Source organism: Anopheles coluzzii, chromosome 2 (genome assembly GCF_943734685.1).
Source record: "Anopheles coluzzii chromosome 2, AcolN3, whole genome shotgun sequence".
Lineage (NCBI taxonomy): Eukaryota > Metazoa > Arthropoda > Insecta > Diptera > Culicidae > Anopheles > Anopheles coluzzii.
In genome coordinates, this window is record NC_064670.1 from 107,470,857 (window position 1) to 107,484,678 (window position 13,822).

Below are 13,822 nucleotides of genomic sequence, written 5' to 3' on the forward strand. Positions count from 1 at the left end.
TTAGTAATATAATTTAATAAAAATTTTATATTACTGTTTAATAGGAATTGTTTGACACAATATATTTGTGAAACACATATTCATGTCTTCTATGTATACTAGTATATTATGTTTTTAAATAAAACTTCATGGTAATATATTTTTTCTTTGAATACCAAACATTGAGTGCTTTTACGATATCAGCCGTCTGTTTTACAGGGTTTTCCAGGGGTTCTCAAAGCTGTGGAACACTTTATTGACTCTTTCTTAAGTGAAATGAACTTAATATACCTGGAACTGGACTCTATAGCATCCTTGTTGGACAAATCCAATAGGAATTTCCATGAATCATGCCTAAAAATGGTGCCATAGAGTCCAATTACCAAAATATCAAGTTCACTTCCTATGAGAAAGAGTCTCGAAAGCGTCCCACAACTATGAGAACCACTGGAAAACCCTGTATATGAAGTTTGATAGTTGGTGGCTGAAATCATGTCAACACTCCAAACAAACCCGCACACAAAACTGTTGATTTAGTTTTGCTGAAAGATAAATATTGTGTTTTTTAAGTTTAATACAATTTTAAACAGAAACAAGAAAATAAAACAATTTTGAAATTCTTCTTTGTTTGTACACAATTGCTTAAATCTAGCATGGCGCATCATTACTGTCATATCGATACAATCCGTTCCATCCGTTCAATAATACCGTTTCACTGATAAAGCTGAAAATTTCAGCTTTCTGCCTTAAAATATAGGTGGGACCATGATCAGAAAAACTTTAATTTTACTTTTCGATGGATGTCATTCGTTAATAGTTAATCAACATAATTATTATTATGTCATTTTGAATAAAGTTTAGCTTATAAGTTTCCTATGAATTCAATCTTGTGAAGCAAATCCATTTCAAAATCCATTTCAACTGCGAGAATAAATTTCCAACAAGAATAATAATCCTTGATTTTAACCTGAAATTCTCTGTTAGAGCTTCATAGATATAAATATGTATGAAGTTGTTCAGCTATTAAGCATAATTTGAATTAAACTAAAATATTGTTCAAAGAGGTAAACAGAGATTTGGTTGATTTTACCCAAATGAGCCAATACAGTGATGGAATGGAAAACAAGAAGGCTTAATTTAGAGAAAAGAGTTCGTTGCCGACCATCAGTACCAGTTACCCGAGTTCGAGTATCTCATTTTGAGTGATCAAATATATTAATAACCCAGATATTCCATCCTTCCCTACAACAATGTCCTACGTCTTCTCGGCATTGCTTAGGAGTGCAAACACACTGGTACAAAAACTCCGTCCCACAGCTCCATCACCAAGACACGTTGCCAAGCCACGCTGTCCACGTGTTCAAGACACGCTGCCCCAAACGTCCAGCACAAAAATCACCATCCCAACATCTCTCACCCCCTCCAAAAAACGTGTCTACTAGGGCCTCTCTCTCTCTCTCCCTTAGAGAGGGCGGGCATAGCACAGTTTCGGGTACTCTTATGCTGCTGCCGTTCGCCGAATTTCGTCCCGCGCACGGGTGGGACGCGGAAGCAGCGGCAGCAGCAGCAGAAAGCAAGTAACAACTGCCGCCCCAACCATTCACTTTCTTTCGAACTTGAGAGGGTTGGCATGGAATCTCCGTCGTATTTTTTTTTTAATTTTTACCTACCCTACATCGCTCTCTTCGCCCTTCAACTACAAAAAGAGAAGGCGCCCTTTGGCAGGGGTCTGCGGATCGAGAGAGAGAGAGAGAGAGAAAGAAAAAGAAGAAAAAACATCAACCTTCCGGAGCCCTTCGAGTGTCGCCGGTTCGATGTTTCGATCGAACGGGCTGAACAGAGGAAGAAATACCAGGACCACGCGTTTTGCGTTCCTGCGGGATCGGTTTGCTTTCGAAAGATTAATCAACATCAAATCGATTCGCTGAAGTATCTAAACCCCTTCGCGGCGGGTGGCATTTGAAAGGCTTCGAGTGTTCCAAGCCCCATCCCAGCGTACGCGAGGGGAAGATGAATGGATGCCGCTATTGAGCGACGATTCATAATTCATGCTTGCGGGAAAGTGTTTTGCTCGAAGGAAAGAACCTTTTTGGCACCGAAACTAACCGCATCGACCTGATCATCGCACACGGATGTTCGTTTTGGGCAAATGTAACAAAGTCATCGCACCTTGTGATAACACACACACCCCAAAGGCACCGTGCTTGACCGTGCAAACGAAGGGCGAAATTTGTAAATCATGTTCTGCAAAGTGTGGTTAGATTTGTATGTTCTGTGCTGGTTGTTTGGTTGTGGCCTGGATTAACATGTCACTGTTGGTCAATTTCCATCCATCACCTTCACCTTGACAAGAGGTATCTGGCATCAATCAGCACCGAATTAGTCCTGCGAGACTGGTAAAAATGGTGATACACTGGATGATACACACCGGTACGCCTCTGCCACTTTGCTTTTAGCCGCTCGGTCGGTTTGCGCTAAGTGACTTCAATGAGAGGATGAGATGGATGATTTCGAGCGTGAGGGTTTGCTCACATGTTTGTTTTTTTTTTGGAAATCGATTCCATGTGGGACGAATATTGCGATAAAATCTGGCTTTTTCTCTCCTGCATTAGGTTCATACGAAAGGGACATGTGAACAACACCAAACAGCTCCCAAACTCAAACGTACTTGAGAAAGTAATCTCCCGGGCGGGAAGACACAACCTGCACTAGCTTTACGAAAAAGTGTGTCTACTTCTGCAAATCCATCCACCGTACTTGGTTGCACCTTTTCCCTTCCTCCCCTTTCTTTCATACGGAAGAAAATTGAACACTCCCCCGGCCGTCCCCTTGGTATCGAAAACCGCACAACCGCACCGATCCAAAATAGTAGGAAGAGGATAGCGGGAAACTCCATTTCTCTCTCGTTCGTTGCGTAATCGCATTCGCCTCGTGTCCGTCCGCTGTACGGTTTCGCTCGGTCGCTCCGGCGGCATGAGGAAACGGCTCAACACTCCCCCCCTCCACCCTTCACCCTAATGGAATGAGCATACCCATTCCACGCACGCACACACACAAACCTGCAGCGCCCCGGTGGGGGGAAACAGGCGCCGCTCGTTCCACACGCGGAAAGTGGGCTAACAACGGGGACACGGTATCGGCACGGAAAATGCTGGAAGTTGTTTTCCCAAGCCCTAGTGACTTGGTAAGAGGAACTGTTTTTGGGTGGGGCTAGCCAAGTAAGCGAGCAAGGACGCACACTCTGGGACGGTACACGATGTTTTCCGGTACCTGTAAAACTGTTCGCTTCGGATGATCCACTTTTTGCGATTATGTTTTCCTTATGGTTTTGTGTTTTGTTTTTTTTTCTTCGTTTTTTTTTGTTATGTTATTGCTGCAGGGAAATGAGGTGAAACAATGAGACTAGATGCATAAACGGGTCTAATTTAATTAATCTCTAGCTGCCGTTCGCAGCGGAAGCAGTTTGATACTGTGTTAATAATTTCTGGGCAAATAATGAGCCTAGTTGGCTTTTGTTCTGCGTATTTCCTTGTTCCGGACAATTTTTGGTACACAATTGTCGTACGATTAGCTTTTTGCAACTACTTTCTAATGGAAAGAAAAATTTTGCTACAAAAATGTTGATGATATTCTTAATAGAAATCTGCACCGCAAACCGACATTTTAAGGGCTGTATCAAACGGGATTTTTTCTTCATGTTTGTTGCTGACCGTCTGGGTCTGGCTTACCTTCTAATGGACATGGCTACCCGTGACTAATTGAACAGCTCATAGCTGAATAGAGGGCTTTGAATACGCATTTCTCGTTCTATACGAGATACGCGGTGAGGATTTTAGATATTCACAAATGTGCGAAGCCTATCACAAAGAGATCCAGTAAAGAGACACACAATAGAATTGGAATATACAATACCTAGGAATGTAGTTTAAACAGGCTATTGGAATCAACTTACTCTGAAATCGAAGTCTCTAATTAGCTTTGAAAATGAGCTATTTTTAACTAGTTCCCATGTACGAAGTTCAAGCAATTTATTTTCATTTATTTTGCCTATGTAATAAAACATTATTTATGCGCTTAAAGTTATTGAGATATTAAGATGTATGGGAATTGTACTTTATAGGACCATTTTTGGACAAATCCAATAGGAATTTATAATGTGACTGTCAGAAAAGGGTGGTATAGAGTCCAAATGATGTCACATAAAGTTCATTTCCTGTAGGAAAGAGCCAACATTATGAGAACCCTTAAAAATCACGTAGAAGGATATTATTAGTATTGTAATTGAAGAAGGATATTACTGTGAGAAGGTATATACTTTACCTAAAGACACAGTCTAATGCTCAATCCAATTTGACAAGACAAGAAATCCTTAAAACAACCATAAAGTTAAAAAATTAAGAAGCACCAACGAGCAACTCAATTTGCGTTTGAAAAAAGCTAATCTTTCCGAGTCAAAAAGCGACCATTCTCTTCTGTAAATCATATGCTTTATCTCAACCTAAGCTGGAAGTAAATAACGATCGACCATTTGTCTGCAACAAAATCTCAAAGTCTTTGTAATAGATGTAAAACGGAGAAAGACAAAAAACACAATTTCCTTCCCCCCAACGGTTGATCTCTCTAATTGCTCCCCATCAAATGTTTGATTAATGTTACCCCGTACGTGCATCATTTCAAAACCGATTAAACATTGCTTAATTGAAATGCCAACCGTGCTCGCTAAACGAGCTGTCGTACGGCGCTCGCTCACCATCATCCCCACCTTGTCGGGCGCACCGTTTGATCAATTCTATTGCGCAAATAATGCTAATACACCGCGTGCAAAAATAAAAAAAAAACCCACACATGAAAGTGCTCGCTGACCAATTGCAGCGGTTGGTTTGCAGAACTTTGCAAACTAAACAACTGCACGAGATGCATCACAGGCGTCTTTATGTCTTAAACAACGGCCCGCTGGTGAGGTGGCAGCAATGCTGCCCGGTGCTGCTTCCCCTGCCCGGGAGCATCCGTTCTCTGTCCCCGTGCCAGATCCACACATACACACCGAGAATGGCCTTGAACGCTGAAACAGCCGCGCGCGCGAAGCAAGGTGAACGTCGAACACCCGCCACACTGGCCACTGGCTTGATCCTAGAACTTGATCTTGAAACTGTGCCAGAACGATCGCCGACGACTTCATCTCGCGCTGGGATGGGAGCTGGAGCCGTGGGCACTTCTGGAGCGCGCCCGCACTGCTGTTGCGTTTTTTCGTGCACTTAATTGCAGTTTGCGCTCGTGCCGGGTATGTGACGCGGGCGCCGATCGCAAACTGCAGTTCGCGGTTGTTGCGGTCGGGCCCGCGCCCTGACCCGACCCCACTCCTGGTCACCGTCGCTGCTGTGTGCAGTGTGTGCCAATGTGTGTTAGGAGGTGCAAATGATGGTGCAAGCGTGATGATGCAGTCGGTGCGGTCGAGGAATAGAGGGAAACAAATGCACTCCACAGACACATACACACACACTGGCGGGGTAGATGTATGCCGAGTTCTGTTTGTGTATGCACTCGACTGCAATCGGTAACAATCGTTCACTATCTGGAGGAGTCGCTTCAACCGCTGGAAGCGTTTGGAGCAAAGTATGCGAAAAGCAGTACAGTGCATTTCAATTTTTTGTTTTGCTAAAACAACGTTCTTTAACAACATTTGTCAGATTGCAAAGATCGATCGATCAATCAAAAATGACAAAATATGGTAAAATATTATAATATTTTTATTTCTACCATATTTACCAATATTATAACCTTATCTATACAATGCGCAAATTTTCTGTAAATTAATTCTCAATTAGTACATTTACAGTTTTATTCCAAAAAAATCTGTGTGATAACGAAGCATTCGATTATTTAACGTTTTAAATTAAACTAATAAGTTTCCAGCCTACATCAGTACTTCAAGAATCAAATTAAATCCAATGGGAAAGAAGGATAATTTTCAGTTACAATTTCTATTTGAATTTCATGCCGGTTGGATACATATGTTCTTCAAATTCCATTATACATGAGCCATCCCTTTAGATTACTTAACAAATAAGCATTTTCTTAATATTTATTTCATATTCATCAAATCTGGGCTGATATTTTGAGATGAATCAAGCCGCCAAATGTAAACCTCAATTTGCAAAAAAACGAGTTAAAATCGTAAATCCTTCTAACAACTATTAGTTAGTCCTTCCTTCCTTGTGCTGCTCAATCATTGGTACATTGTCCTGCGACCAATAAAGAGCTTAATTTAAGCATATAAGATTGTTAACTGCAAACTAATCAGCGATGATCTAGCACCTTTGACAGCTTCTGCCCTCTGGCAGCCGTTAGCCTGGTAAAAAAAGGGAGCTTTAATAACACTCACACACTATTCGCACACCGCCAGAACGTGACGACGAAACGGGCGTACAACAATCAATCCAATCAATGGTATTATTTTGCTTTGCTTCTCTCTATTTGCAAACGGGGCTCAGCAGACAGCGAGCTCTGATGATTTAATAATAGAACAATTGTGGCCGAAGTGACATAAGGGAGTGCTAATAAAAGCAGCACGTATATTAATTTCTCCCACAAACAGGAGTTAACGTGCAATCTGTTAACGTGCATACGGAAAAGGGGTTTCGGGGTGTTGGATGTGTCTTGCCGCGAAAAACCGTTCTCAAACACAACGCGGCTCAGATCGGTTGATCGAAGTTCCTCTCGGCTACTGAACGGTGGGGCGGCTTATGGAGACGTGAGGGCTACACAGCGAGCGAGGGATGCAAATGATGTTCCGGTGTACGCTCCAGCATTCCACAACCCTCTTTCCCACAGAGCACGAAGCACACGGCACGGCACGCCACCCGCTGCATTCAATTGATCGTTTTATACACAGCCGGTTGCACGATCGCACGATCAGTGAGCGGAAGCTGGCGGCAGCTGCATAGATAGGGGAGCGGGTGGGATCATTCGCAGAGCTGCAATCCCCCCCCCCCCCCCGCTCCGTGGACGCAAGATGAAGGTTTACTTGGTCGAGAGTGAGCTGCTTGCTGCTGCTGATGTTGTTGCCGTTTCCCATCGGTAGTTGTAATTAAACGATCGCCAACCATCTTCCCAGCCCGACTACACTAGCCCTCTGGTGGTGGTGGTAGTAGTAGTAGTAGTAGTAGTAGCAATAGTAGTGGTAACTTCCCCGAAGCCGACTGTGAAACAGTGAATTAAGTTTCAATCGGTTTAATTGTGCACTGCCCTTACCGTGCAACTACAGCGGAGGAACTGTTGGCGGTAGTGTAGCTGTGCCTGTCGACTTCATGCACTCACTTGTGTGTCCACTTACTCATCTGCTTGCACTAAACAAACCGCCAAGCTTGCCCTCAGTGTGTGTTTGTGTGATCTCGCCCTTTTTTCATAGGTGAGATAGGGGACCGTGGTATATAAACATAGGCCAGCGAAGAGAAGAAAAAAAACTGGAAATAAATCAACACCATCCTCAAACAGCAAGTCACTGATAAGTGGTTGAAGCTGGTGGTAGAGCACGGTACACGCCACCTAGAACGTGCCTGGTTTGCCGGTTTGCGTCGGGTCTAGTCGTGGAAAAACCGGCTTGCAAGCCGTAGTCTCGTAGCACAGTACTACATGGGGAGCACAATCAGGTGTTTGATTGGATCCTGCGGCAAGCCAATCAATAGGATGTCAATATTGTGTTTTGTTTAAACGGGGAAAAGGTTCACATTGAAAGGCTGCAGAGTACCTCAAAGCTTTACCTCAAAGAACTATTTAAATTTAATTTTTAATTGTGTATTTTAACATACTTGAGCATTACAGGGTTTTGCAGGGGTTCTCATAGTTGTGGAACACTTCCTTGACCCTTTCCTACTGCAAGTGAACTTCATATGGTGGAAATTGGATTCTATGGCACCCTTTTTGGACAGGCTCCTTCAAAATTCCTATTGGATTTGTCCAACAAGGGTGCTATATAGTCCAATTCCCATTACATGAGGTTCATTTCACGTAAGACAGGGTTTATTAAGTGTTAAGGCTATGCGAACTCGTGGAACACCCTGTATTTGCTGCTCATGTCTAGGTAATTAAGTTGGCTGAAGACTAAAATTGAACTTGCTTAAGTACTGCTTCTGGGTTAAAAGGCACTAAAAGATGGCAATATCTCATGCTCAACTCAAATTATACCTTTCTTGCATATTTCATGTTTCTGTCAAGCAAGTTAGATTGACATTTGATGCGAAGGATCAGCCTCCAAGTCAACTGCAAGTCCAGCAGAGTGACTGGAACCGCAACTGTTACACACACACAATTGGCACACATCCTGATGGGAGTGTCCTTACCGCCCAAGCACGGCACAGAACCGAGCGATCCAAGCTTTCGCTCCAATCAACCGGCGACAGCCCCCAAAGCAAAACCCCACCCACTGGAAGTGTTTCGGAAAAAAAACGGTGTGCGCATGTGCGCGGTTCTGCCCTTCCCAGGGAAGCTTCCCCACCGAAGCGCCCTTATCGCTGTGCGTGTGTGTGTGTGTGCATGTGTCTTGCTCTGTGGCAGCCAGTGCTGTCCCCGCACGCGGAACAGTTCCATTCCGCCCATCGAGCGTCGAACAGCGTTTCTGCTCAGCGCCAGCCAGTTCCGCACAAACGCCAAAACGCCGAAAGAGGCAAACCCGATCCGATCTATTGCGTCCAGAGCTGCGAGTGTGTGTATCGGGTTCCGTTCCTCCAACGGCCTGTGTGTGTGTGTGCTCATTTGGCGCGACGATTATTTCTTGCATCACGTAATACGCAAACGCTCCGGCCGTGTTACGATTTTTCCTATTGTTTGCATTTTCTCGTTCGTGTTTCCACCTCCTGCCTGCTTGCTTGGCCGTTTGCCAAGCTTTTCTACCCCCCCGCCTCTTCGGGTGGTGGGTGGGTTGTTGGATGTGCTTTCTTCCCGCACGCTGTCCTCCGTCTGCCTGTCCTCCCAGGCCCGGCACACATTCCGCTTCAAACACTTCCGGGCAAATGGGTGAAGCACGACGAAGAGGAAACCTAAGCAGTGTGCGCGCGAAAGAGAAGGTACAGAAAGAAAGTAAAAGTGTTTCCCCCCGCCCCGTTTGCTTCGAGCTTCCCAGGGGCCGGTAGAAAGAGTGGTGGTGTGTGTTTAGTATCTCTATGTGTGTGTGTGTGGATGAATTCTTTTTTTTTTTTTGGTTTTTGGCAAAAGCGATCCTCGGCTGTGCTGCTATCCCGCACGCTGTCCGTTTATCGTCCGACAGTATCTACCCGGTACACAGGAACTGATTTAACGACGGTTTAGTGCTTTCCTCTATGTGTGTGTATGTGTTAATGGGCTCCCCTTTTTGCTGTAAGCGGGGCTCCAAATCTGGCGAACCCCGACGCGGAAAATAGTGCGAAAGCGTGTAAAGCTGCAAAGGGCGCGAGCGAGAGCACCGACGGTGGTGATGGTTTGCTTGCACCAGAAGTGGTCCCGCTCGCACTCGCTCGCTCGCAACAGCACGGCAGCACTACTTTCACTCCGGCGGTCGGTTCGGGTTTCTCGCTTGTGTATGCGTGCACGACTTCCGCGATGATGGCAACGGTGAAAGGGGTTGCCTCGAGCCAGAGCGTGACACGAGCGGCGGGCTTATGCCGCACGGTGCGGAAAAGAGAGCGAACAACACGTCGGTCGTCGGTTTCGGATGTACCATCTGCGGGCGAGGGGTTCGTCGTCTGCACGCGCAAGAGTGAAAGTGATCAGGCGTCTGGCCGGGACTGGCGGCTGGCGGTAATGGGTGTCGTGGTGGGTTTTTTTTTGTTCGTTGTTGCTGCTGCTTGTTTCGTGTTGTTGGCGGGGGATTCGCGACCAAACCCCGAAACCCGAACCCGGAGCCCCCGGTTTTGGCCGAACGAACGGGACGGTTTGCGAGCGTGGCGAGCCTGACGCTGGTTGCGCTGGGCTTACTCTTCGTTCCGAGGTCGATCGTGCGCGATCGCGTACTGACGTTTCTGCGTGGTGTTTTTTTTTGTTGCCGCTGCGTTCCCTGCGCTGTGTTCCCGCGTGCTGCCATCCAGCTGGCCACCGTACCTTCTGTGTGTGTGCGCGCGTGTGTGTGTGTGTGTGTTCTATCAAGAACCATCCTTCGCCTTGACGGGCAGGATACTGGCGGGTTTCCCCCAAAGTTCTTGTAGGTTCTTGATTTGCATCTGTGAATACAATTGCGGGAACAGGATATAGTGATTAAACCCTTCACAACCTCCGGCAGAGGCGAAGACACACATACCGAACAGCGTGAGCGTGACAGTAAGCATCCAGAGAAAGAGCGAGAGCACTCCTGGAGAACTCAGTGCATGCGGTTTCACTATTCTATACACTAAGCGCACACAGCAGTAGAATAGTACACTCCCGCTGTGACGACGCGAGCGACGTACAACGACTGTCCCGTGGGATTGCGGTGTACTACCAAGCTCGCTGGCGGTGTGTGTAGGTGTCCGATTCCCGATTCTGCGAACGCGCGCGCGTTCCCGACGTTCCCGATTGCGCTCGGTTTCGGCTACGACCGCACAAACCTTCAGTGTCTGACTGTACGTTCACAAGTTCGCACGAGCGCGTTCCGTTCCCGTGTGCCCGTGCGTAGTGCCGTGTAGTGTTAGTGTCGCTTTGCTGTGCTCGTTAGAACGCCGCCAATTTGAATAGAGAAGAGCGCGCGTAACAATACAAGCACCGAGTAGGGCCCTAGTGCGCGACCCGCAACGCATGGTGTAGCACGTACAAGGTCAGCACCGGCGTACTCACACACTGCCTGGGCATAGTGCATTTGCATACGAGCGCGCGCGGTAGCGAGGCAGACAACGCCAGTCCGGTGTCGTGGAGAAGAGGGCAACGGAAATAAACAAAAAAAAAAAAATAGTACACCAACACTCCTCCTCCGGGGAAGGGAAGCTAGCAACCAGCTAGGTTTCGGAAGCGGCAGTCAGGCCCGTGCGTTCCGTGGCACTACTCTTCTCCACTAACACTCAGAGGAAGTGCTCAGAGGACGTCGGTCGGTGAAAAACGTGTGATCTTCGGTACCTGCTACGCTTGCATTCGGAAGTGTCTTTTGGGGGGGGGGTGCCGAAACCCACAACCCCTTCTGTAGGTGGACTAGTCTCTGTAAGCCGTTGCTCAGATGTCTTTGCTCGTGGTCCCGACCGGTCCCGACGTTGCGGTTACCTACAGCCGGTTTGCTCTGTGATCTGTGAGCGCAGTGATCATCGAGACACCACCTCTTGACCCCCCTCCGATATCATAAACCCATCCGACGGGTTTTGGTGATCAGAATTCTATATCATCCTCTTCTTCCTTTCCCCTGTTCTAACCTCTAGAAGTAGACCGATCGCCGCCGATATTTAGTCCTTCGACCAGCGCGGCTAGTGTCCTAGTCTCTGTGTTTGTGTGTGAGTGTTTGTGTATGAGTTTGTGAGTGCTGTGGGTGGGTGCGTCTGCCACTCGATGAGGTGTGTGAGGTGTGTATCGGCAAGCCTATCATTTAACATGGCGTGAGATGCCAGCAACGTATGCGCGTAAATACTCATCACGATGAAGTGTTCGTCTGTATGTTTTGCTTCCTAGCAGGTGGTTCTAGCTTAGTGTGAGTGCGAAACGTCGCCACCATTCGTGTGATTGTGATATCCCAGCTAACCAGTGTTTGTGGTTGCTTGGAAAAATAAGAGCGAAAGCGAATAGATCTAAGTGTGAATGATAACATCTTCCCGCTAGTGGTGTTTGACAAGTTTTGTAGTAGAGAAGAGAGAAAAACGACAACCAATCCGTGCTCCCGAGGAATTTGAGTAGTGTGTAGAGTGCAATAGTGAGTGTGATTGGAGGAATATAGGAAGAAAAAAGTTGTAATAACACGAATAACCCGTGCACAATTTAGTTAAGCATCTTGAAGTAAATCGGTGTTAGCAGAAACTACTCAAAAATCGCTTGTACAGCCTCACAGCCAAACCCCGCTGCCAAACCATGAACATGGAATTCCAACCCTTGCCGCCGGTGTCGACGATGAACATTGGGCCACCGACGCCGTCCCCATCGCCCCACATCCAGATCCTCTCGAACGGTCCGAACGGCAGCGGTCCGACCGGGGCTGGCGGTGGCGGCGGACCCGGCGGCGGCCACAATGGTATGGGCAATCAGGGCGTGCACAGTCAGCTTCTGGGGCCGATGCCACCACCGAGCATCCTTCCGATCGGTATGCCCCTGCAGCAAGTTGTTCACAACTTGCAGCATCTTACGAATGTCGGTGGACTCGGCATGGGTGGCAACCCGCAGCAGCAGCAGCAGCAGCAGCAACAGCAGCAGCAACAACAACAACAGCAGCAACAACATCAGCATCAGCAGCAGCAACAGCAGACACATCAGAACTTGCTCACGAGCAACACGCCCGGTGCAAACGGACTGACCGGTATCCATCACGGTGGCACACAGAACCTACCGCCTACGTCTCAGCTGCTGCAAGCGATACATCAGAACACCAGCAACAACAACAACAATGGCGCCAATAATAACAATAACAACAACAACACGATTAATCTTAACAACAATAGCAACGGCAACAATAACAACAACAACAGTATCACACAGTACCAGGTGCAGCAGCTGTGGAGACATCACGCGTATCTAAACGGTAATGTGTTGCTTTCTTATCCTTCAGGGACACGGTGAAAGGGATGCAAGTGGGTTTTGGGATACTGTCAATGAGTTTCACTCAGTAGTCTGTAGTTACATGAAAATAGATTAAGAATTAATGACTGTTATGATTGCGAACTGTTAGCACATCTGCTCAGATGTTGAAGTCATAAAGATGTTTCGGAGTTGATAGGAATTTAATGATGATGTTGAACACTTTGAAGGTTGACAAATTCCAGACATTCGGGCATTCAAACGAGTTTGATGTCACAAAGCACTATTTCTGAACTTGTTTTTGAAGATGTCTCGAACACGCAAGGTTTACAGTATTGTCGATCGTACACTTCAAGAATGTTCTATACTTTGTTAATTGTATTTTAATGGAAAGGAATATCACGCATTCTCATGAAAGCTGCTTTTTCGGATGATCTTCCATAATCGATTTGCTTTCTTTCTAATTGAGACCATTCTATACCGAGTTTGGGCAAGTTCAACAGTTCATTACGGCTTTCTGCAAAAGTGACTCCCATCACACGGTCCCTGCAAGAAGTTGCCCTTTTCCCTCATGCCTCAAAAGGGTACTCAAAAAGGGTCGATCCCAGGATCCGTAAAGCCAAAGCCATCACACCATCGGAATGTGTCTTCCCACATCCCAAACGCCCGGGGTTTCGTTCCCGGCCCGGTCGTTAATATGTCTTCACCACACAACCACTTTCTGGCGGGCGCGCGCTGAAACCCAACCGATTGAGCAACATCCTACTTCCACCGCTCCCCGCGGGGTCGATCGTGGGTTACCTTGTTGCAGTTGCAAACGACTTTGCCCTAAGGGATATGCGCGCGTGACGTTGCCGAAAATGAAGCCAAAGTCGAGGCGAACTCCAACACAAACAACCACTGTCTCTGATCTCGGCTAAACCCCGGGCCCGACGAATGGGGGAACGAGGGAAAAAGGCGGGAGTAGGGAAAACTTTCCATTTCATTTCGCTACTTCCTCTTCACGGGGTAAAAGGGGTGATCGCGGGCCGTGGTCTGGTCCCGAAAACCGAACGGACCTGACCAACCGGCCGCGGCGGTGTCCCACGTGTGCGTGAGTTTTGGTTGTGTGTGTGTGTGTGTGCTTCCACAAATCATACGCGCACGCCCTCAGCTCAGTTTCGCTCCGGACCGGTTTATTTCGGGCGCTTTTTGG

General features: G+C 46.9%; 2 protein-coding genes across 7 annotated transcripts in view; both read left to right on the plus strand.

Annotated features, from left to right (window-relative positions):
* Nucleotides 1-13,822, plus strand: part of LOC120949789 (RNA-binding protein 8A) — a 300,811-nt gene that overhangs the window by 265,105 nt on the left and 21,884 nt on the right. The window lies entirely within an intron of this gene.
* LOC120949231 (putative uncharacterized protein DDB_G0293878) overlaps nt 7,936-13,822 on the plus strand; it is a 42,145-nt gene continuing 36,258 nt past the window's right edge. Inside the window, exons 1-2 of one of the 6 annotated variants that reach the window (XM_040366390.2) lie at nt 7,936-8,758; nt 11,328-12,631. In XM_040366390.2, the coding sequence (XP_040222324.2) occupies nt 11,968-12,631 (664 nt within the window). In that variant the 5' untranslated portion in view covers nt 7,936-8,758; nt 11,328-11,967. Of the gene's footprint in view, nt 8,759-8,779; nt 12,632-13,822 lie in introns of those variants that run through there. The other 5 variants (XM_040366389.2, XM_040366391.2, XM_040366392.2 and 2 more) reach the window with 5 other exon arrangements.